This window comes from Zea mays, chromosome 8 (genome assembly GCF_902167145.1).
Source record: "Zea mays cultivar B73 chromosome 8, Zm-B73-REFERENCE-NAM-5.0, whole genome shotgun sequence".
NCBI classification, from domain to species: Eukaryota; Viridiplantae; Streptophyta; class Magnoliopsida; order Poales; family Poaceae; genus Zea; species Zea mays.
Window position 1 is genome coordinate 13,381,849 of NC_050103.1, and position 24,231 is coordinate 13,406,079.

General features: G+C 47.4%; 2 protein-coding genes and 1 pseudogene across 2 annotated transcripts; 1 reads left to right on the forward strand and 2 right to left on the reverse strand.

The window, feature by feature from the left end:
* Window positions 1-10,756: 10,756 nt before the first annotated feature.
* LOC100284548 (calmodulin-related protein 2, touch-induced) lies at window positions 10,757-11,623 on the reverse strand. The gene has a single exon (NM_001157443.2). The coding sequence runs from the start codon at window positions 11,495-11,497 to the stop codon at window positions 10,880-10,882; it is 618 nt and encodes a 205-aa protein (NP_001150915.2). The 5' UTR covers window positions 11,498-11,623; the 3' UTR covers window positions 10,757-10,879.
* Window positions 11,624-15,150: 3,527 nt separating this feature from the next.
* On the forward strand, window positions 15,151-20,616 carry LOC103636757 (RNA-binding protein CP29B, chloroplastic). Its single transcript, XM_008659087.2, is given in 8 exon segments — window positions 15,151-15,280; window positions 15,955-16,170; window positions 16,531-16,638; window positions 16,711-16,785; window positions 16,977-17,015; window positions 17,257-17,309; window positions 20,141-20,417; window positions 20,420-20,616. Coding segments are annotated over 8 exon segments (1,095 nt in total).
* A 2,021-nt stretch (window positions 20,617-22,637) lies between these two features.
* On the reverse strand, window positions 22,638-24,133 carry LOC103636759 (16.9 kDa class I heat shock protein 1-like; annotated as a pseudogene).
* Window positions 24,134-24,231: the final 98 nt, after the last annotated feature.

Below are 24,231 nucleotides of genomic sequence, written 5' to 3' on the forward strand. Positions count from 1 at the left end.
TGGGATATTTGGATCTAGGTTTTCAGGATTAAGTTCGACGGTGTCCACAAGCCCGACGAACTTAACTTAAGAACGTGGGTACCCACGTTCCTAACTAGTTAAGTTCGACGGTTTTATTCAGGACCCACGAACTTAACTTAAGAACGTGGGTACCCACGTTCTTAACATAACCCATGAACTTAACTCAAGTAAGAACGTGGGTACCCACGTTCTTAATTTTACCCACGAACATTTATCAGTTTCTTGTAGTGTTCCGAGATTTGCTGAGGGTGATCCTGTGGTTTGGTTGGACAAGTGCTTGGAGTATTTTTCTGTCTACCAAGTTCCAGCATCTATGTGGGTGTCTATTGCTTCGATGAATTTGGAGAATATTGCTGCGCAGTGGTGGCACTATCATAAACTGAAGTATGGGTTGGGTGGTTGGCATGACTTTGCTGAAGCTGTGGTCAGTAAGTTTGGTGCCGAGGCTTATCCTAGAGCGCTGCGAAGGCTGTTTTCGTTGCGTCAGTTAGGCACGCTGGATAACTATGTTCATGAATTTGAGCAGGATCGGTATGGAGTGGCAGTGCATAATGCTCAATATGATGAAACATTCTTTGTTACCCACTTTGTTCGTGGCCTCAAGTTTGAACTGCAGGATGTGGTGCTAGTTCAGGTTCCCACTACGGTGGATCGTGCTATATTGCTAGCACAGATTCAACAGAAGGTGTTGGATAGAGGACGAGGTAAAGGACAACATCAGTTGCCATATCTGAAACAGCAACATGCACTTCAGAAAGGGGATGAAAAAGGGCAACAAGGTGCTGATCTTACTCGAGAAAGACAACTTAGGGACTTCAGGCGTCTCAATGGTTTATGTTATGCTTGTGGAGAACGGTTTGAGCCCGGGCATATTGCTAAATGTGCAAAGAGGGGTTCAGCTCAGTTGAATGCAGTAGTGGATGAGGGGGTGTCTGAAATTTTGACCGATGAGATTCTACATCAGCTAGAACAGGAGGATCAAAGTGGGGAATTATGTTGTCATCTCTCTTTTCAAGCAGTTTCTGGTACTGACAATGACTATAGCATGAGAGTGCGATCTATTGTGGGTAAACAGACTATGTTGATGTTGGTGGATTCTGGGAGTTCCATCAATTTTATTAGTCAGCATATGGTGCAAAAGTTGGGGTTAGCTGTGACATCTTGTCCATCTATTTCTGTTAAGGTGGCCAATGGGGAATCTATGATCAGCCAGGCTATGGTGAAGAATTTGGAATGGTGGGCACAAGAGCATTTTTATCACACTGACATGAGAATTCTACCTTTGGGGGCTTTTGATGCTATTTTGGGTTATCAGTGGTTAAGGCAACACAGTCCTATGGAGTGTGATTAGGTCAATAAAGTGTTGCAGTTTAAGGATGAGGGTCAACAAGTTACTCTGTATGGTGATGGGAATCAGGCCAGATCCCAGGTAGAGCTTGTTTCAGCATTACAAGTGCAAAATGGATCTCAGGGAATGATGTTTGGTCTTTGGTATTAGTAGAAAAAGTGCATGAGGAGCAGCCTGAGACTGCTGATGCAGATATTCAAGGGCTGTTCAAGGAGTTTGTTGATATTTTCACAGTTCCTACTCAATTGCCACCTGCTAGACAGTTTGATCATCACATTCCACTAGTTCTAGGAGCGGTGCCAGTTAATTCTAAACCCTATAGATACTCACCTTTTCACAAGGATGAAATAGAGCGTCAGGTGACTGCATTATTGCAAGCTGGGCTGATCATTCCTAGTTCTAGTCCCTTTGCCTCTCCAGTTCTTTTAGTGAAAAAGAAGGATGGGACATGGCGGTTTTGTGTTGATTACAGACGACTGAATGATCTCACTATTAAGAACAGGTTTCCTATGCCAATGGTGGAAGAGATTTTGGAGGAGTTGGTGGGTACAAAATTTTCACAAGCTTGGACTTGACAGCTGGATACCACCAAATCAGGATGGCAGAGTCTGAGGAATATAAAACTGCTTTTAAAACTCATCAAGGGCATTATCAATTCCGTGTTATGCCTTCTGGACTTACAAATGCCCCGGCTACATTCCAATGTGCAATGAACTCGATTTTGGCCCCTTTTCTCAGGAAATTTGCCATGGTTTTTATAGATGATATTCTCATTTATAGTGATTCTTGGACTGCTCATCTTGAGCATATTCGGTTGGTGTTCACAAAACTAAAGGAGTATCAGTTCTTCCTTAAAAGGACTAAATGTGATTTTGGCAAAACTGAGCTCTCTTATTTGGGCCATATTATTTCACAGAAGGGTGTTGCTGCAGATCCTTCTAAAACTGAGGTGATGAGCAGGTGGCCTACTCCTACATCTGTCACTGAGGTGAGAAGTTTTTTGGGACTCACAGGGTATTATAGAAGGTTTGTGAAGAATTAAGGAGTGATAGCCAAACCTTTGACTAAGCTGCTGCAGTACAAATCTTTTGTGTGGGACACGACAACTGATATGGCTTTTCAAGCATTGAAGCAGGCTATGGTGACTACACCTGTTTTAGCTTTACCTCAGTTCAAGGAACCTTTTGAAGTGGAAACTGATGCATGTGCTTCTGGAATTGGGGCAGTTTTGATGCAACATCATAGGCCTATTGCATATCTCAGTAAAGCCTTAAGTTCCAAGAATCAGTTGCTTTCCATTTATGAGAAAGAATTTTTGGCTCTATTGTTGGTAGTCAATAAATGGAGACAGTACTTGCAGCATACTGAATTTATTATTAGAACTGATCATAAGGCTTTGAGTTTTTTGGAGGATCAAATCCTTCATTCAGAGTGGCAGAAAAAGGCTATGACCAAGCTTATGGGGTTGCAGTTTCGAGTGGTGTATAGAGAAGGGAAGGAGAATGTTGCTGTTGATGCACTTTCTCAGGTAGGCCATGCGATGGTGATGCATTCTGTGACAGAAGTGCAACATGTTTGGCTACAGGATGTGTTGAACTCTTATATTACTGATATGGAGGCTCAAGACTTATTGGCTCAGCTGGCTGTTCACAGTCCTAGCGAGCAGGGGCTTTCTTTGCAAAATGGTCTCATTCGAAAGGATGGTTTAATATGGATTGCAAATAATTCAGCCTTAAGGACAAAACTCATTTCAGCTCTGCATGATGGGGCTGTGGGTGGTCATTCGGGCAGTTTAGCTACTTATCATCGTGTCAGACGTTTGTTTTGGTGGAAGGGCTTGAAGGCTGATGTGGTGGAGTATGTGAAACAATGTGACATTTGTCAAAGGGCTAAAGCTGAAAGGATACATTCTCCTGGTTTGCTGCAACCTTTGCCCATTCCACAGGGAGCTTGGCAAGATCTTGCAATGGATTTTATAGAAGGTCTTCCAAAGTCTGAAGGGTATGACACAATTTTGGTGGTGGTTGATCGGTTCACTAAGTATGCCCATTTTTTTCACTAAAGCATCCTTTTTCAGCTTCTATGGTTGCCAAAGTGTTTTTGGATAATGTGGTTCGTCTTCATGGGACTCCAAGATCTGTGGTCTCGGATAGAGATAAGATATTTACTAGCCATTTTTGGAAGTCTCTGTTTCAGGCTTTAAACACCAAGCTGGCTCTTACTACAGCATATCATCCCCAGTCTGATGGACAGTCCGAGAGGGTTAATCAATGTTTGGAGATGTATTTGCGTTGTGCTATTTCCAACAGTCCTAAACAGTGGAGAACTTGGTTACCATTGGCTGAATTTTGGTACAACTCTTCATATCTGTTATGGTCGGCAAGGTGTATCAGCGACGGCAACGTGGCTAGATCGCGTGCGACATAAACATGGGAGCGTCGAGTCAGTTTGTATCAGTTTGTAGTGCGTCGGTTGTCATTAGTTCAAACTCTAGGAAGTTATCCTTTCCTTTGTCCAGTATATGTACTGATGTATCAAATGGAAATAGGGGGGAGCTGGAGATTGAATTAATCTCTTCAGCCCTTGGCAACTGCTCTCGTTTTCCCGTGCTTCCGTGCTCGACACCGGCCGCCAGGACGGCGTTGCGCCCTCGTCGCCGCCGCTCACCTTCGACCCGCCCTCCTGCTGCTCACGGCTACAACCTAAGAAGGACAAGTTCCAACAATCCGGTATCAGTATTGCCAGCCATCATGTCCTCGGGTGCGCCTCCCACCACCATCTTCCCGTCCACCACCTCCGCTCTCGCCCCGCCCATGTCTTCCGCTCCGCCGACAAACCCCACCCCACCACCGCCAGCCGTGTTCGTTCCCCTCGCCGCAATCGACTCCCTCACCACAGCCATTCACGTCCTCCAGCGCCAGTTGAGCCATCTCGCTACCCGCGTCGCCGGCACTGAGGAGGCCTCCCACATGATCACCGGCAGTTCAGCACCGCCGTCTGTGCCCCTCTACGGCATGCCCGGATTCGGCGGCATTCCGGCGATCCCCTCCACCACGCCTTCCGTCGTTCATACGACAGGAGGCAACCACCCAACCCCCATCACCCAGATCCCCTTCCCACACTCACCCTCCCCGATCCCCTTCCTCGGCGGCCCATCTCAGGGAGCAGCGTCCATCCACGCTGACCACGCGGATGGATTGGGCATTCCCCGCTTCTACAAGCTCTCTTTTCCGACGTTCGACGGCAAAGAAGATCCAGTTGGCTGGCTCAACCGCTGCGATCATTTCTTCCGCGCGCAAAACACCGGTGAGACAGACAAGGTTTGGCTTGCTTCCTTCCACATGACCGGTGTAGCCCAACACTGGTACTACATGCTGGAACGCGACGTCGGCGTCGTATCCTGGCCGCAGTTCAAGCTCCTTTGCCAGCAACGCTTCGGCACTGCGGTTGGAGTGAACCATCTATCGGAACTCGCACGGCTTCCGTTCGGTGGCTCCGTCGACGCCTACCAGGAGGCCTTCTTGGCAAAGATGGCCCACGCCGGCACTCTGACTCCATCGTAGCAAGTCCAGCTCTTCACGGGCGGCCTACCGGACGCGATCCGCATCGACGTCGAACTACAGGCGCCAGAAGACCTCCAGCGCGCCATGGTGCTGGCGCGCGCATATGAACGCCGCACTATGCCAGCCCCACCAACCGGCAACCCACGACCATCACGGCCGCCGGTTCGTCCCCAACCGCAGAGCGGTGCTACCTCTACTCCAACATCCACGCCGGCGCTGACGATCCAGCCCTCTACGGCGGTACCACCCCGCCCTTTCAAGCGTCTGACGCCAGCTGAGATGTCCGAACGGCGTTGACAAGGCCTTTGCTATAATTGCGATGAGCAGTACGTCCGCGGCCACAAGTGCCCCCGTCTGTTTTACCTCGAGGTCGTCGACTTCGACGAGGAGGCGCCAGCGGACGACAACCCCTCGGCAGAAGAGCAGCCTCCACTCATTTCCCTGCATGTCGTTACTGGCGTCCGCGCCGAGAACACCATGAAGATACGCGTCTCCATTGGCGGCCGGGAGTTCACGGCGCTCCTGGACTCCGGCTCCACGCACAACTTCATCAGCGATGTCGCCGCACCCATGGCCGGACTCCGCTTCAATTCTGGAGGCGGCGCAACAGTCGTGGTGGCCAACGGCGACCGCGTTGCTTGCCGCGGCCTTGCCCACGAAGTGCTCATACGCATTGGCCAGGAGGACTTCACCATGGACTGCTACACCATTCTGCTAGATTGCTACGACATGGTGCTGGGTGTGGCATTCCTGCGCACACTGGGCCCCGTTCTCTGGGATTTTAACGATCTCTGTCTCGCGTTCTGGCGTCAGGGGAGGCGTGTGCTGTGGAAAGGCCTGGACGCGTCGCGCCATGACATCGCTCCAACCGGCCACCTCCACGCCATCCACCACAGCGAACCAGAGCTCCTCGAGCGTCTTCTCCAGTCCTTCGACGATGTGTTTGCCACACCGGCAGGACTTCCTCCACCACGGGCTTGCGATCATAGAATCCACCTGAAGCCCAACACGGCGCCAGTAGCTGTGAGACCGTACCGCTATCCACAGCTCCAAAAGGATGAACTTGAGGCCCAGTGCGCAACAATGCTAGAACAAGGGATCATCCGCCCGAGTACCTCGCCATTCTCTGCACCAGTGCTGTTGGTCAAGAAACAAGATGGCTCTTGGCGTTTTTGCGTGGACTACCGCGCACTCAACGAGATGACAGTCAAGGACAAGTTTCCTATTCCTGTGGTCGAGGAGCTGCTCGATGAACTACATGGTGCCAAGCTCTTCACCAAGCTGGATTTGCGCTCCGGCTACCATCAAGTACGGGTACACCCAGAGGACGTGGCCAAAATGGCGTTCCGCACCCATCACGGCCATTTTGAGTTCCTCGTCATGCCTTTCGGCCTTTCCAACGCCCCGGCAACCTTCCAAGCTCTCATGAACCTGGTACTCCAACCATTCCTTCGCCGCTGCGTCCTCGTCTTCTTCGACGACATCCTCATATATAGCAGAAGCTTCACCGAGCATATGCAGCATGTCCGTGCAGTCTTGGACACTCTGCGCGCCAACAACCTACATGTGAAACGGCCCAAGTGTTCATTCGCCACATCAAAAGTTTCATACTTGGGGCATGTGATATCTGAAGATGGTGTCGCCATGGATGTAGCCAAGGTGCAGTCCGTAGCGTCATGGCCGCAGCCACGCTCCGCCCGTGGTCTGCGAGGCTTCCTAGGGCTCGCCGGTTACTACAGGCGTTTCATCAAAGATTTTGGGGCTATTGCTGCCCCACTCACGCAGCTACTCAAGAAGGACGCTTTCCTCTGGTCCCCTGCGGCCACATCAGCGTTCTCCTCACTCAAGGAAGCCCTCACAACAGCACCAGTGCTCCAGCTTCCAAACTTCGCAGCTGAATTTTTTGTGGATTGTGATGCCTCCGGGTCTGGTTTTGGGGTCGTGCTTCACCAAGGTGATGGACCAATCGCCTTCTTCAGCAGGCAATTTGCACAAAGGCACTTGAAGGTGGCAGCATATGAACGCGAACTGATTGGTCTAGTCCAAGCTGTGCGACACTGGAGGCCGTATCTCTGGGGACGCCATTTTGTTGTTCGCACAGACCACTATGCGCTCAAGTTTATGCTCGACCAACGTCTGTCAACAATCCCACAGCACCAATGGATTAGCAAATTGTTTGGGTTTGATTTCAGGGTGGAGTACAGACCGGGCCGCCTCAACACAGTCACCGACGCGCTGTCTCGCCGTGACAGCGAGGAGTTGGCGATGCACGCAATCTCCACGCCCACGTTCAACTTCTACGATGCCCTCCGGCGTGAGATCGAGACTACGCCGGAGCTCGCGGCGTTGCGCCAGGCGATCCTCGACGGCCACCACGATGACACATGGCGCATCCAAGATGGACTGATCCTGCACCACGGGAAGCTCCATGTCTCGCCATCTTCCAACCTGATCCCGGTGATCCTGGAGCTGGCTCACACGTCGGGTCATGAAGGCATCCAGAAGACTCTGCACCGACTCCGGAACGACTTCAGCGTCGACCGTGATCGCCACCTCGTCCACGACTACGTTCGCACATGCACTGTTTGCCAGCGCAACAAGACCGAGGCGCTTCATCCGGCGGGTCTGCTTCAGCCTCTCCCCGTCCCGTCGCGCATTTGGGCGGATATCTCCATCGACTTCATCGAAGCACTCCCCAAGGTACATGGCAAGAGCGTGATACTCACCGTGGTTGATCGTCTGTCGAAATATGCCCACTTCATTCCACTCGAGCACCCCTACACTGCTTCGTCCGTGGCGCGCGCCTTCTTCCACGACGTCGTACGCCTACACGGCTTCCCGGAGTCCATCGTCAGCGACCGCGATCCGGTGTTCACCGGCCACGTCTGGAGGGACCTGTTCAAGCTAGCGGGCGTCAAGCTGAAGATGAGCACGGCGTTCCACCCCCAGATAGACGGGCAGTCCGAGGCGACAAACAAGATGATAGCCATGTACCTGCGATGCGCTACCGGTGATCGACCCCGAGCGTGGCTCGACTGGCTGCCATGGGCGGAGTACAACTACAACACGGCATTCCACTCCGCTCTTCGCGCTACGCCATTCCAGGTCGTGTACAGCCGTGCTCTGCCAACTTTGATCCCCTACACGGCCGGCACCGCGAGAACGGACATGGTGGACACGCTGTTGCTCGACCGCGACGCTTTCCTCAACGACGTCCGTGGTCGCCTACAGCAGGCTCAAGAGTACGCTCGCCACCACTATGATGCTCACCACAGAGACTTGGAGTTCCAGGTGGGCGACTGGGTATGGCTTCGCGTGCTTCACCGGCCAACACAAACACTCCTGCCAGGCAACCGCGGAAAGTTGGGTCCACGGTACGCAGGGCCATACAAGATCCTGGAACGCATTGGCGCCGTCACATACAAGCTCGAGCTCCCTGTTGGGGCTCGCATCCATGACGTGTTCCACGTCGGAGTCCTGAAGCCATTCCGTGGAACGCCTCCTGCAAACACACCACATCTTCCACCGCTCCAGGATGGCCGCCTGCTTCCTCAACCGGAACGTGTGCTGCGTGCTAGTCTTCGCCGCGGAGCATGGCACGTTCTGGTCCAGTGGGCTGGCATGAACTCAGGCGAAGCAACTTGGGAACCAGTCGACTCTTTTCGTTCTGAGTATCCTACATTCCAGCTCGAGGACGAGCTGTTTTCCGAGGAGGCGAGAGATGTTATGGTCGGCAAGGTGTATCAGCGACGGCAACGTGGCTAGATCGCGTGCGACGTAAACATGGGAGCGTCGAGTCAGTTTGTATCAGTTTGTAGTGCGTCGGTTGTCATTAGTTCAAACTCTAGGAAGTTATCCTTTCCTTTGTCCAGTATATGTACTGATGTATCAAATGGAAATAGGGGGGAGCTGGAGATTGAATTAATCTCTTCAGGCCTTGGCAACTGCTCTCGTTTTCCCGTGCTTCCGTGCTCGACGCCGGCCGCCAGGATGGCGTCGCGCCCTCGTCGCCGCCGCTCACCTTCGCCCCGCCCTCCTGCTGCTCACGGCTACAACCTGAGAAGGACAAGTTCCAACAATATCACACTGCTTTAGGGTGCTCACCTTTTAAAGCTTTGTATGGCTACGATCCAGTGTTTGCGGCTGCACCGATTGTTGCAGGACTTGATTCTACAGTGGAGAGCTTGATTCAGGATCGGTTGGCTTACTCTTCTGTGTTCAGAGAGAAATTGGCTGCAGCTCAGAACCGCATGAAGGTGCAAGCTGATAAGCATCGGGTGGAGCGTGTGTTTCAAGTTGGTGATCGGGTCTTACTCAAACTCCAGCCTTATGTTCAAAATTCGGTGGTCAGTCGAGCTCACCCGAAGCTCGCTTTCAAGTTCTTTGGATCCTTTAAGGTGGTTCAGCGTATAGGGTCAATGGCATACAAGTTGGAGTTGCCGGCTACAGCTTTGGTGCATCCGGTTTTCCACGTTTCACAGCTGAAGCCGTCTACACCTAATTTTACTCCGGTGTTTTCAGATATTTCGCAATTGGTGGATTTGTCTCAAGTACAGGTTTATCCTGTTCAAATTGTGGAGAGGCGAATGGTTCGAAAGGGTAACAAACCGGTGGTTCAGATTCGAGTGGCTTGGTCGAATCTACCTGCAGACGCAACAACTTGGAAAGATTATGAGGTTCTGAAGAGACGTTTTACTGATGCTCTTGATTGGGGGCAATCAACTTTTGAAGGGGGGAAGATGTCAGGAACATGGGATCTGCACATGAGCAAGTGGAAGGCTGAAAGAGGAGAAGGTTGAGCGGAGGAGTAATCTGTGTAATTAAAGTTTTGTTTGTGATTAGGCCTATTGGGCCAAGGGTTTGGGCCGTCTGGCCTTGTAAGGAGGGTGTACTTAAACCCTGAATCATCTGTTAATCAGCAGACAAGATAGAGAAGAAAAACAACCACCAAACAGAATTTCTATTACCTGCGCTTGTCCTTCCCTCGGAGGCAGCCACCTGGGGTGCTCACGTCGGAGTTGGCGCTACTCCGGCCACGGGTCTCACAGGGATACACGAACCGGTGGCGATTGTGCCAAGCTCTCTCTCTCTCTTGCCCTGTGGTGAGCACCGTCCAATTAATTAGCTTTTGACCAGTATATCCACATTCTGCGTATCTTTTTTTTGTCTCTTCGATTATGATCGTGGGAGTCCATTTGATTTGAAACTTCGGTCGACCCCAAGAAGAGAAAGTGAGCTTGGACAGATCAAACTGATACTATATCTCTGAAGATCTGAGCTTTAGATGACGGGCTGAACAAGCGAAGATCTTCGTCTGCACTCTGCGTGATCCGAAAGAGGGGCTGGATGGTTCCGAAGGGCGTTGCCGACTGCGACTTGCCGTGGTCCGTGGAGATCAAGACCAGCAAGGCAGCAACTGCTCACAAAGCCACAGAATGTGATGCTTCAGTGCCGCGGTCAGTCACCCACGGCCACGACCACTTTGCTCTCGGGATGGCGAACGCATATTGCTGGTCACTACAGGCTGTCAAAGATCAAACGAAAGCTCACCGAAATCTGGAACAGGGAAATCACAGGAAAGCAGAAGAAGGTTCAGAGAAAAACTCGTGTCTGAAGAACTCTTTTTTTCTGTCCCTAGATTGCCGTGTTTGCTTCCGCGCTAATCCTCTGACCAGAACCATCGAATCGCAGCGAAATTGCACACATGTGAGCTGTGGGAACGGCTTGGAGAAGTGAGAAGTCAAACAAGACGGGTGTGATCTGGCTCAGGAAATCGGACACGCCACAATATACATAATAATACTGTAGATAATAAGTAGTCTTATGCAGGAAGTTGAGTATTTCCATTCCTCCAGTCCAGACTAGGTGAAAGCAACAGAAGAGGCAGAGGAACTCGATCCCTTCCCCCCGACTGATGCCCAGATGAGTACACCTACACCTACACCCGTCACTCCTTCTTGGCCTTGTCCGGCACGGCTGTCACTCCGGCGCCGGCCTGAGGCTGAGGCTGGGGCTGGGGCTGGGGGCCGCGCATCATGATCTTGAACTCCTCGAACCCGACGCAGCCGTCGCCGTCGGCGTCGACGCCGGCGATCATCCGGCGGCACTCCTCGGCGCTGCACCCCTCGCCGATGCGGGCGAGCACGCTGCCCAGCTCGGCCGCCGTGATGCGCCCGTCGCCGTCGGCGTCGTACACGGCGAAGGCGGCGCGGAGCTCCGCGTCGTCGCCGTCGTCCCCGCCGCCGCCAACGCCGCGCGCGTGGAACGCCCTGAACTCGCCCAGGTCCACGAAGCCGTCGCGGTCCGTGTCCAGCTCGTCCATCATGGCCGCCACCTCGCGCCGCCCGTGCGAGGAGCTCGCCGGCGGGGAGATGGCGCGCGACACCGCCGCCAGCTCCGACGGCGAGATCCGCCCGTCGCCGTCCGCGTCGATGCGCGAGAACACCCTCTGCATCTCCGCGTCCGCGTCCGCGGCCGCGGCCGACGACACCGCCGGGGGCCTCCGCCCGGCCTTCTGGGCCTGGGCCTGGGCTTGCTTCTTGCTGGCGCTGCTCGACATGGCCATGGAACGGAGGAGCGTGGATGTGGTGATTTGAAAGGGTGCTGGGCGCTGGGCGCTTCCCTGTGTGGTTGTGGTTTTGCGGCAGTGAGCACCGAGCACAGCTGAAGGGGGTGTTTGATGTGAGCCGCGTCCGCGTCCTGATGGTTGTAACGGCGAGTGGTCTCGCCGGAGGTATTAATAGCCGCTGGCGACGACGCGGTTTTGACACGCAGTGGCAGGGCGCCGACTTTTCTCGTAGTCGTACGTACGTGACGACTGCCAGATGGGGTCTCGTGGCGCCTGCCTCGGTCGGCGAATCTGCCAGGCATCGCGCCGCGGCCGAGCCACATGTACGGCCGGTGGAGAGGCCGCGCGGCCGGTGCGGATCTCGGCGTGTCTCCTTGCTCCAGCCGGCAGCTTCCCGGAAAAGCAGAAGCGCGTCGAGGAGGCGGGCAGCCTGAATTTACCGCCCACGTCAGTACGTAGTACGTACTACCAAAAGCGTCATACTCATATCCTCATGGGTCCGCAAGGCACGTGGTCGCATCGATTAGAATTTAGTGAATAAATTAGAAATATTATCACAAGACTTGACGTCTTGTCCTTATTCTGGAATTTATGAGGACGAGAAAATTTAAGAGAAATATATTTAGTCATATCTTTCTTAATATATCAAATTTTCATATGTGATATGTGCAACATACGTTGCATTATCTTCGTAGATAACTATGTAGGTATTTTGGAGTGTTAAAATCACATGACTTTTAAATGTGATTAGTCATTCATCGTAGCCAAGCATATTCACGTGTAGCTTCGTATAATACGACTATCTCTGAGTGGTTAGTAGATATAGGTGCTAGTGTGTCAGATTGCTAGGATACGAAAGTACCACCATAGAGAAGCACAAAGGCGATCTGAGATCTAGCATTATGAATATTTTCTGACATCCGACATCTATACAATCCACCAAAGTTTGGTACGGATTCTCTGGGAAAAAATGTCTAAGATCTTGAGTGACTTTGAGGTATTTTAGTACAGTCTGGACACATGTCCAATGTCTTGTAGTTGGGTTCGCATTGTGTTTAGCTAGCGAATTCACTGTAAATGCAATTTGCAAGATACATCATTTTTCCAATGGCGCTGAGGTAAAACAACATCAGGTCATAGTTATTTCTCATCATCCCTCTCTGGTCTAAATGGAATAATATCCTTTTGAATGGATCTTACAACTATCGAGGTGTTTAACGGGTGAGCTTTAGTTATATTACATATCTCAAGGACCTTCTTATTAAAAGGTCAACTGGTGTACAAACATTGCTTTGGGGAAATTATCATTTTATAGGACCAAACAAAACATGGTTTTCTCAAGTATTCCATTCCAGAGTCTATCTTGAGGTAGACACTACCCTCCTCAATACCCTTACCGTAATCTATGAGATTCAGGTTATCAACATTGATTGAAATAATACAAAAACCATACAGAGATTTTTGTACTGAACATACATTGAGAATCTGAATTATTTACATAACACTTCTTCAAGAAACACTAAAAACAATTAAATATATTTAACCCACATAACCCTCTGTATTGTAGCATAACCAACATGACATAGTTTAATCTAAATTCTCCTTCTATACCACACTGTAACCATAAAACATCATTTTCTATAACTACTTTTTATTTACTATCGTTTTTTCATCTACTAACAATTAGAATAGAGCCCACGGCTACAAGACGGAGGGAGAGCGAAGGGGGCGGCCACCTGCACGCCACGCCGAAGGGAGAGAGAGGAGGGGATGGGCGGCTAGGGGCCGCGCTGCAGGCGTGGGGGTGCCCCTGTTGTAGCCGGCACGCAAGGGAGGGAGTATTCGACAAGTATAAAAATCTAAACGAGACTGATCGATAGTGTTTCATTCTTTCCATATTTATGTCTAGATTGGATAGGCTTAACGGAAAAACGTGCTACCAGTAGCTAGGGCCCACTGTTTCCCCGGTATATAGATGCACATTTGGGCCGGGTCAGATGGGCCGACCCGAAGCACGAAAAAAAGCACGGCCCAGGCACGACACGACTCAAAATATTTTAGTGTCGGGCCGGCACGACCCGATATATCAAACCGGGTTTGGGCCGAGGTCGTGGCCTATAGGCGGGCACGAGCACGACCTGTTTAAGGTAGGCACGAAATGGCTCATATAGAGGCACGAAAAGGCCCATATATTTATTAAAACAACACTTCACTCCACACTTTTGTAGCTAGAGATAATGCTAGTTAGATGTTTTTTGTAGCTTTGAATTAGAATATGTGATATAATTTTACTTTTTTTATGAACATTAGATAATGAACTGAACTTACGAACTTTATATAAAGTTGATTATACTCTTTTTTCTTCTAACAAAATGATTTGTAAATGAGGTAGTCATTGCATAGCTCTGGTAACTTAATACAAATATTATGTTTGCTTTTAGTCAAATTTATTTGTCTTATCTTTTATTTGTTTTATTAAATTTGTTTTGAATTAATTTTGGGGCAAAACTGAATTTCGGGCCAAAAAATAGATTTCGGACCTTGATGTGAATTTTGGGCCAAAAATTGAAATTTGGGCCGCCCGAAATGAGCCCGACACGTTTAAGAAATTACGTGCCGGACTGTGTGCCGAGGGCTAGGCCTATGGCGGCTTGGCACGACCCAAAATTCAAACGAGCCGAACTAGACCGAAATTCAAATAACATGGAACTTTTCGGTCTTGGACCATACTGGAACGGATGACCCTAATCTCTACTACTCTATATGTTAGGACTATAGGCGTGCACAGCCCGCGTTCTGCCATCGCGCCCGCGGTCCCCGCCCTGCGCCGCCCCGCCCCGCAGTCAGCCGCCCCGCATTCCCCGCCGCCGAGCACAGCCGCCCCGCAGTCCTCGCCGCGCCCGCAGTCCCCTCCCCGCGCCCGCCCCGCGCCTGACCTCACCATCGCGCCCTCACCGCTTTGACTTTTGAGGGCCCCGCAGTCCCCTCCCCGCGCCCGAGCACAGCCGTCGTCGAGCACAGCCGCCCATCGCGCCCGCAGTCCGCAAATTGGACGCGCCCTCAAAGCTCAGCGCCAGCAACGCCCCGTATCCGCCGCAACTCCGCAGTCCCCAAAATCCGCTCCTACGTGATCCTACATGGAAGGCGCTCTCTCTACCCCATGAGACGCCCGCCACCCGAACCCTAGAAGCCCCACCTGCTTCCTCGCCGCCCCCAAACGCAGCAGATCGGATCGGGCTATCCGAGGTCTGCATGTAGGAGCACGTAGGACGAAGGTGAGAATCTCCGGCAGCGACCACGACGGGCGGATCCGGTCGGAGATCCTGCACATGAGAGCGACGAGGACCGCCCCCGCCACTCATCCAACCGTGTGCAGAGGTGGATGAGCAGGCAGATGGCCCCGCCCATGGACTCCCCGAACAGGAAGCAGGGCAGGCCCGCGTGCTCCTCCCTCGCCCTGACGGCGCGACACCGTCGCCCTTCCGGATCCGTCGTCCTTCCGTCGGCGTCGTGATGGACCCAAGCGATTCCAACTCCACGGCAGGTACACCCATTGAGCCTCTCTTCTCCTTCCATCGCCGTTTGATCGAACTGGGTTAGGATAGCTCGATCGCGCAACTGGGGTTCCGTTGGATGCTACCAGATTGTCCATGTTTGCTTCACTTGCTCTTCGTGTAGAGCTGGCTGGCGGCGCTGAATTGCAGTGCTCTCCAGATGAGTTCGCGGCGCGCCGTTGCTCGGAACGATGTGGGCATGTGGCGCCCTTGCTCGCCTTTGCTCGTTGCTTGTGTAGATGTTCAATCAGTGTATAGGCTATTCGATTGTCAATCGAACCTCTTCCACTAGACGTCAGCTGCTGATATTTGTTTTGATCTGAGCTTAATGGCGTAATGTGAACACAACTTTGATGGGGATGGTCAAGCTCGTTCTGTCATTCACTGGGGCCATTGGCAACCTGACAATTCAATACATTCAGTCGTGAGCAAGTAAAAGTGTGTTGTCGTGCATTTTATGTCATTGTTGTTTGGAGGCCAAAACCATGCTATCAGTTTGGCTTAATTGTGAATGCTTCAATATAGGAAATGGATCAAGCCAAAAGGTTTAGGGATGGCAGTGAATCAATAAAATGGTGAGACTGAATGGCTAACTAGCTCGAGGAGCACCATATCCACACAGACTCTGAATGGCTAATTAGCTTGAGATGCAACATTTCTGTGCAGGCTCAAGGATTTTTACTCATATCTGACAAAATCATACTTGTTCCCTTGTTCTACCCAAGATCCATTAACTAATTGCACACCCATATCTATGTCATACTTAGATGGAGAAATATCTTGTGCACATCCATATTTGAGGTGATATCTTGATACCTCAGTACATCAGACTTTGGACAGGGAGGGGAGGCTTCAAGTGATTGGTTTATAATAGATGCTTCTCAAACTATAATGTATCAGAGGCTGCAGTTCCATCTGTAAATTCTGCTCCAGCAGTCACTTCTGGAGGCCCATTTAAGCTTCCTAATGGTGTTGGAAAGCCTGCAACTCCTTTAGCTGATTTGCTTGATTTGAGTTCTGATGATGCTCCAGTGACTACCTCAGCCCCTACAACAGCACCTAATGATTTTCTACAGGATCTGTTGGGCATTGGCTTGACTGATTCGTCTCCTATAGGTCTTAGACTAAGTTATTTTGCTTTCTTATTGATTTGCTTCTGCTGCTTGTTGGTTTGCTCACGCAAAGCACGTCATGCTTTATCATTATGTTTATTATTTCTTGGCACATGACACAGTACACATTTGGTTTTATTTTATGCCACTAATGCAACATGCTTATTTCTGAACACATACTCCAAGTTTGGTATTAACTTATGCCAGTAGTGCATACCTTGTTGTTCTATAAATAGGATTAAACATGGTCGAGTGCATCTTGTTTCAGACGGTTAACATCTGTTGATTATACATTTATGCTCTGGTTGTAGCGACATTGTTAGTTGAAATGTTGCTTATGAGTTTGGTCTGGTCTTGTGTCTAGGCGGCGCTCCGTCTACAAGCACTGACATTCTGATGGATCTTCTATCTATTGGTTCATCTTCTATACAAAATGGACCACCAACGGCAAACTTTAGCCTTCCTGGCATAGGTATGTCTGTATAGACAATCTATTTTTTTAGTTTCTGTCATTTCTGCTTATTTATCTGACACCATGCTGCAGAGACTAAATCTGTCGCTGTTACACCTCAAGTTGTGGATCTTCTTGATGGTTTGTCCTCAGGCACATCTCTTCCTGGTCAGTTCTTGATGCTTGATTATCCAAAATATAAGGGAAATTTGCAAATATCCCTAAAAGTCACCGAGTTTGATTTCCCTTCCATATCAAACTCCATGTGACTTGAAAGGCGGCTTTTTTATTTTCCTATTGATTAGTAACCTTCTCCATAATCAATGTATTTAATGTTACTCAGTTTGCCTATTCGCCAGATGAGAACGCAACCTACCCCACAATCACAACATTCCAGAGTCTTATTTGATATGGAAGGGAAATCAAACTCGGTGACTTTTAGGGGTATTTGCAAATTTCCCTTATATTTTGGAGCATTCCATAATCATCTTGTTTATGTTAGGAAATCAAACTCGATGTCCCATATTTGATATGAAAAGGTTTTCTTTGAAATACCAAATTTCACTTGTTATGCACAGTGTCATGCCTGGCAGCTGATTATATTCTCAGCGTGCATGTCATCTCACTTTGCCTGTGCAGCAAGCGTACTGAATCTGATTGATGCATCTTTAGTTAGCTGTAAACTTACAGAGGTAATATGGGAGCGGTGATTTCACTGTTTCGCCCGAATCCATATAAAAGCGAGCTGGACCGGGCCAAAAAACATGCTTTGGGCTGGGCTTCGGGCTTTCTGTATACTGATGGTGCATCGACTGCAAAAGTATGAAGCGAAGCTATGCATGCTGGTTCTGAATTTATCAATAGACATATATGTTTTTTTGTGGGGCTTCATCGTATCCATAATTTCATATCTAAGTATTTACAGTTAGCGGGCCTTCTGCTAATCTTTGCTACAGTAAGCATGTACCTAATATTGTTGGCCATACTGCCTAATTATTCAGTAAAAGCATGCCTGTACATTATGTCTTCAATTTGCTACTCCATACATCTACGTCGACGCCTATATTCAGCCTGATTGGAATTGCTGGCTGATGCAACATTGTTGCTGCTGCTGATGTAGCTAGACTGCATGTAAGTACTATGCTTTGTAGTACAGAATGAGCTCGATCTGGTGAGTTTTTTTGTTTCAACTAAATAGGAGCTACTTAATCAAGTAAATGGGGATTTTGGATTGTTGTGGTGTTCCTAGAAATTATAATAGATTTCCTATTTTATGTTATAAAATATGGTATTTCAAAGAAAACCTTTTCACACCAGGAAGTATAAGGAAAGGCTCTGTTTTGGAATTAAAATCGTAAGGACATATTTTCACCCCAACATGCATAGTTGTTTATGTTCACATGAGAGGTAGAAACTATAATATTATAAAAATAATAACTAAGGTCTTGGAAAGCTAACTTTGGCATATTGCTAAGTTGCAAATTCTTAGATGCTGGAGCCTTCTTGAATTTTTTAATAATTTACCCGTGTTTATTGCAGATGGATGGATTTGATCAAACAGTGAATGACTGAATGTGAAGGTTGTAATGGCAACTAATAGGGCAGATACTCTAGATCCTACTTTGTTGCGGCCAGGTAGACTTGACAGGAAAGTTGAGTTCCCTCTTCCCGATTGGCGGTAGAAGAGGCTTGTGTTCCAAGTAAGTTGTCTTTTTGTGTGAAACTGTGAACTAATTGATAGGCATTATATTGGGTTCTTGCGAAGTAGCATGACTTGCATATTTATTAATTTACTGAAGTGTTGTATAATATATTGCATTCGCATATGATGAAACTTCCATGGATTGCTTCAGGTATTGCTATTAAGGTCTTTTTCATCTCATGCAAATAACTATTAATTAAGCTGCTCAAATTTCTTTATTTGGTAATTAATTAAAATTTTCAACCATGTCATATTGCATACAAATTGCCAACTTTTTTTTGCACATATGTGCATGCTCAATTGTGATAATGTCACATGGTCTGTCAAGGATTTGCGGTCAATGCAAACTAAATTGTTTTCTTCTTTATATGTTTTGACTTGATTTTTCGTATTTGTCACTGGGATCATTTTTTTCTCAATTGTTTTGCTGGCTACTGTTTGAAATCAGGTATGTACTACTAAGATGAATTTGAGTGACGAGGCTAAATTGGAAGATTATGTTTGCAGACCGGATAAGATCAGTGCTGCTGATGTTGAGTTGGTTTCATGGTACAGACCAAAATTTTTATGCATTTGTTGTTTTCTAACAATTGTATTGCTAGGGTACTTTTGTCCTGCGTTGGCCAAAGCTGTCGAAACTATGAAAAAGGCATAGAAGCTGCTCCTTATAGTAAAGCCATTGTGAGATTCTATTTCAAAATTCGATTATTCTTCTATAACTTTCATGTCTAATTTCTCTGAATTATGACACTTTGTTAAACTTCCTCACTTCAAATGCAAATGGATTTGGTGAGAAGGGTAGACCAACAGTTGGAGAGGAAGGTGTTGTGATGAGCATCATCTTGTTCTGCATCATCACTAATCATCTTGTTATGCACAGTGTCCGATGTGCCTATCTCAGCATTACAGAGTCTTATTCGCAGGGCATTATATACCACAAATCACTGATGTACTTGTCACTCATAACAAGATATCAAAGGGTTTCAAGTTCAATGTTAAGGGAGTCGTTGTAAGTAAAATTTTGTTGTATGCTAATGTGTTCTGTATTTATAAATTGTAGTGTATACTGACACATTTTGCTATTTTGAAATCAAATTTTCCTTTTGAACTTACTATGCATTCTTTGTCATGTGTTCTTTTGAGGGATGATGTTTATCCATTTCGAATTTACAGGAAATGTGACACGTCTCATTTGGCAATGAAGTGCCCTTTAAATATTCTTCGGGCAAAGCCTTCCCCTAGGAGTGTCACAAGTTGACGATGGGTTAAATTTCGCAATATCACAATATGCTTCTTCTGTCATCCTTTGCTTGAAATTTTATAAGAGCTATATTTTCTCCCTTTGCAATATTCTCACAACATGCTTCTTCCATCACTCTTTGCTTGAAATTTCCAAAATAGGTAATATATTCCCTCTTAAAACTGTGTTGTGGTGTTACTTTCCATAGATTGTATTGACAACTGTTGCTTAGGATGTTTTTTTCTTTTTACATGTCAACCATTTCCTTTTGTGTTACATTGAATATTAGTATACTACATTTTTTGTCACCAAAGAATCTTAAATCTAATTGATTTGCTCAGACACATCATTTCTTCGTACTCTATATCCAAAAAAGTCAAAGATATTTATGATGTTCTATTCATGTCTGCTTGGATTCTCTAGGCAATATTTTTGTCGTTGAATGGTCAAATAACTTATACACTATGTCTTTGAGCATACATCCATTCTAACTACATTTTTTTTCTTTTTTTTCTTTTGTTATCTTGCATGGTTTCTTATTTATGTTTGCTTTAATTTTGTTTTTTTTTGGTGATATGCAGGTGGTTCTTGACAAATTTTCTGGTCGTTCTCGTGGTTTAGGCTTTGTAAATTTTAATGAGAAGCAAGCCATGGAAGATGCTATTGAGGCAACGAATGGACTGTACTTGGACGGGAGCAACATCACTGTCGATAAAGCTCGGCCACATGGACCTGGTAGAGACCGTAATGGTGACCGTTATTATGACTGTGAGCTTGGATCTCGTTATGACCATGGTTGTAACTATGGTGGTCGGTGTGCACTGCGAGGTGGTGGTGACTGCTTCAAGTGTGGGAACCCTATCATTTTGCTAGAGACTACCCATTTGGGGACAATGGGAGAGGGGACAAATATGGTAGTAGGGATGACAGGTATGGTGGCAGTGGAGGTTGTTATGGTTCTGATCGTGGCGGTGACCGATACTCTGGTAATAGTCGAGATGGCGGTAGCTATCGGGGCGACGACCGTTATGGCCTTGATCGATCAGGTCCTTCCTGATGGTCTTAGTTCTTGATCGAGAAGTATGTGCCATCAAGGTATGAAAGTCTATCTACTATTATAAGACTTGTTATTGTGTCTAGAACTTCGTTATTCTGTAGTTAGAGTCGACATGTATCATGAGAAATCAGTTGCTTTGTTGTAGACAATATTACTGCCTTGTTTATTAGCGTTTCCTGCTTGCTAGGCATATTACTTGGTCATAGTGCTTGGTGCTTGGATCCTGCATGTTTACTTGACATGCTATTTGGTTGTTAAAATATGGATTTTGTCACTATGTTTAACGATCCTGGTCCTAATTAAGCTTATGCATGTGATACGAGATTGGATGGCAAGTTAGTGTTTGCATTTGTGTTCTTTTTTGGGAAGCAATGGGTTAACTATTATAATCTGCTTGAACACACCTACAACTACAAGAAAAATATGTGTCTTGTTACCTCTTCTGAAAGCAAGTGATGAATCATCCATTGGAGAAAATGATGATAATGTTATTATTTATTAGCAGCATTTTAATTGCCCTTCATCATCCACATTTGTCTTGATTTAGTTAGCCTTTTTCTTAGTTCAACTTATATTAAGTTACTTTTACTGTTCGTGCTAGCCAATTGAGTTTTTGTACTAAAAAAGTATGTTACATTAGCTGCTTCAGATTCCTTTTCTTCGGATTTAAACATGTTGATTTATACTGAAAGTGCTCCTGTCTCCAACTTGTTTCTCTCAGTTGTGTGTTGTATCCAACTTTTACTGGTTTTAAAATAATAAATATGGCAAATGACTTTTCTAAATCAAGTGGTAATTTCTCGGGTGTGGCGACAACAAAAATAAAAACTTGATATTGTCTTGTTTATTGCAGGCCTTGAAAGTTCGTAAGCTTGACCCTACATTGTTTCCAAACGGCCAAACTGGTGCCTTAACTGGCTTCACCTAGGTGATGGAAAGAAGGCTTTGCTTGTTATAGAATGTATCTGCACCTGAATTCGGGTAAGGCCTGCTACCGGCAAGGAGCTGCCATGATGTTTTTGGAGATGTAATGACAAAAGATTACATACAGTTTAACATTGAGAATCCTATATATGTAATTGTTCTTTCTCAGATCTGTGTTGTACATTTCAAAGTAGAGCTATGATGAGTTGTTAAATATTGTAAGTTTATCATGTAAACAGTTGTAAATTCTTTGCTATATGATTTATAGAAACCGTAGCAACGCACGGGCACATACCTAGTGTATACCTATACTCCGATACCACTGCACCCTCTCAGGTACGGCCTGGTCCTAGCCTTAACTGACGGACAAGGACGCCGTTGCGAGCACTTGCTAGAGTATCCGGCGTGCCACGGTACGGCTACGGGGACACACCAGTACACCACCAAGGCACCCGCCCGCGCAGGACCACTCGAAGCGTTCGATTTTCTTTTTGCATTTTAAACTTTTTTTAAAAAAATATATATATTTAGAACTTTGGACGACGTAATATCAACTTGACACTGGCAGGCAGTAGTACTGGGTGCTGCTTCAGGGAGGCAGGTGGCCTATGCCCTGCCCTGTCTGGCTGTCTCCATCCGTCTGTTGCTAGGCATGGTCCGCGTGATGTACGGCGCCAGATTTTGTTTTTGTTTTTTTGACAAAACTAAGGGCCAGGTCCCTGCTAAGTTAATCTCTATATGGGTTTGAGATAGTTCATCATTCAAAAAAAGTAAATTTAGATACGGCAGCTCTGTCAGTGGCAGCTCTGTTAGTGGATCCGAGGTGTACTAATAGAGAGGTTTTGAGGATGGTTAGCGTATAAAAATAGGAACAAGGCGATCTCGTGGTTTTCTGGAAAGGTAGTACATAATAAGGTCCTTTATTTACCTTTTTTGTATATATATATAGTCTTTAACACAAATAGGCATGGAGATTACAGATAACTCAACCAAAGCCCAAAGGAAATACTCCTACTACGTAGCAGGCAGTAGTCGCACGAAACAGTCTGCCACATCTTCATCACATCCAGCGCCCGCCCATGTGGTCGCGCGCTGGCTTAACCAGAGATCTCGACGCTCTTCACCTCGGCCTCGGGTTTCTTGACCTCGGCCCTAGGCACGGTGACCGTGAGCACGCCGTTCTCCAGCCCGGCTTACAACTGTTCCTGTTGGATCTTTTATAGGCTTGGACCATTTATTAAATAAACTCTATGTTGTGTAATATTGAAGAATACTAATAGTATCATATTGAAAGTCTAAGGATCTTTTGACTTAACTTACATGGTGGGAATTATTCTACTTAATTTGAGAAGTCAAGAAATAGACAAAGCCGTGCCACGCGCGCGCGTCGCCGCCGGCCGGACTCGAGCGTGGCGTGTTAATTTTTTAGCACTTCGGGCGTGGTGTGTTAATTTTTAGCACTCATTAACCGCGGGTGTTTCAACTTCGTGTTAAACCTTTCAGTTCAGTTGCATGTGAGACCCTTGTCCTTAAGCTGCATGCGCGCCGCAAGTGTGGGTGTTTCCATCTCGTAGCTCTGCGCTCACAGAGAGGCGAGAGGGCAGGTGCCTCCGAAGACCTTGCACGGGGGATCGGCAATTAGGTTTTGGGGGGAGCGTCTACGCGACTGCCCAAAACATCTTCTTCTTCTGGCGACTGGCGACATAACAAGAGAAGCTGGACAAGGATCTGGATCCTCGGAGCGCATGGCAGGGTATGATCAGTACAGCTCCTTACTGTTTTACGTTCTGCAGATTATATATGTTGTCCATCTTTACTGTTTCGTATGTAGCCATATATTATCCAAACTGTTCTGTCATATCATATCATGATATTTCTAATGTTTGTTCATATTATTAGAATACCATACCAATCTTTTTTAATTTTACAGTTATGTTGTTTACGTTGGTATCTGTTTATTTGCAACTGTTCAGTCAGTTTATATGCTTATTATATTTATATGATTTATATGTTTTATGTTCTCATGACTCATATTGTTATGGATATATTTGAGATCACGATTTTTATGATTAATTATTTGTTATATGTTATCATTATAATGTTAATTTATGAAATTAAAATGATATAAAAAATGTTCTCCGGCAGCCGGAAGCGCCTCGCGAACCGGCCGCTGCCGCGCTCGACGCGGTGCCAGTGCCAGTGCCACCCGTCGTCCTTAATTGTCCTCCTGCTCCCTGCCGCGCTGCCCGCTGATGACCATCACGTTGCCGCCCTCCACCTTGACCTCCTCTTTTCTTCACGCCAGGGAGGTCGGCCTTGAACACGTGCGCCTCGGGCGTCTCCTTCCAGTCCACGCGTGCGCTGGTGAAGGCGGCGACGTCACGGTCACCCGACGACGCGACGATGGACGGGATGAGGGAGCGGAAGACGGCGCCTCACGAGTCACGAGCGACATTGTCGTGTGTTGGGTGCGTTGTTGAGTGCTGAGCGAGTGAGAGTGAACCTGTGGATGGCTTAAAGACGAGTTCAAGTCAAAACCAAAAAAATGCAGCAGCGCTAGCGAGCATGCAAAAGAGGTAAACATACATGCCATCATTTGCAATTCTGTATGAATTGAGAACATTGAAAAAGGTTCCCAAGAAATCGTCCGAAACGTAGAGCTCTAATAGATAACAATGACAGTATCAACAA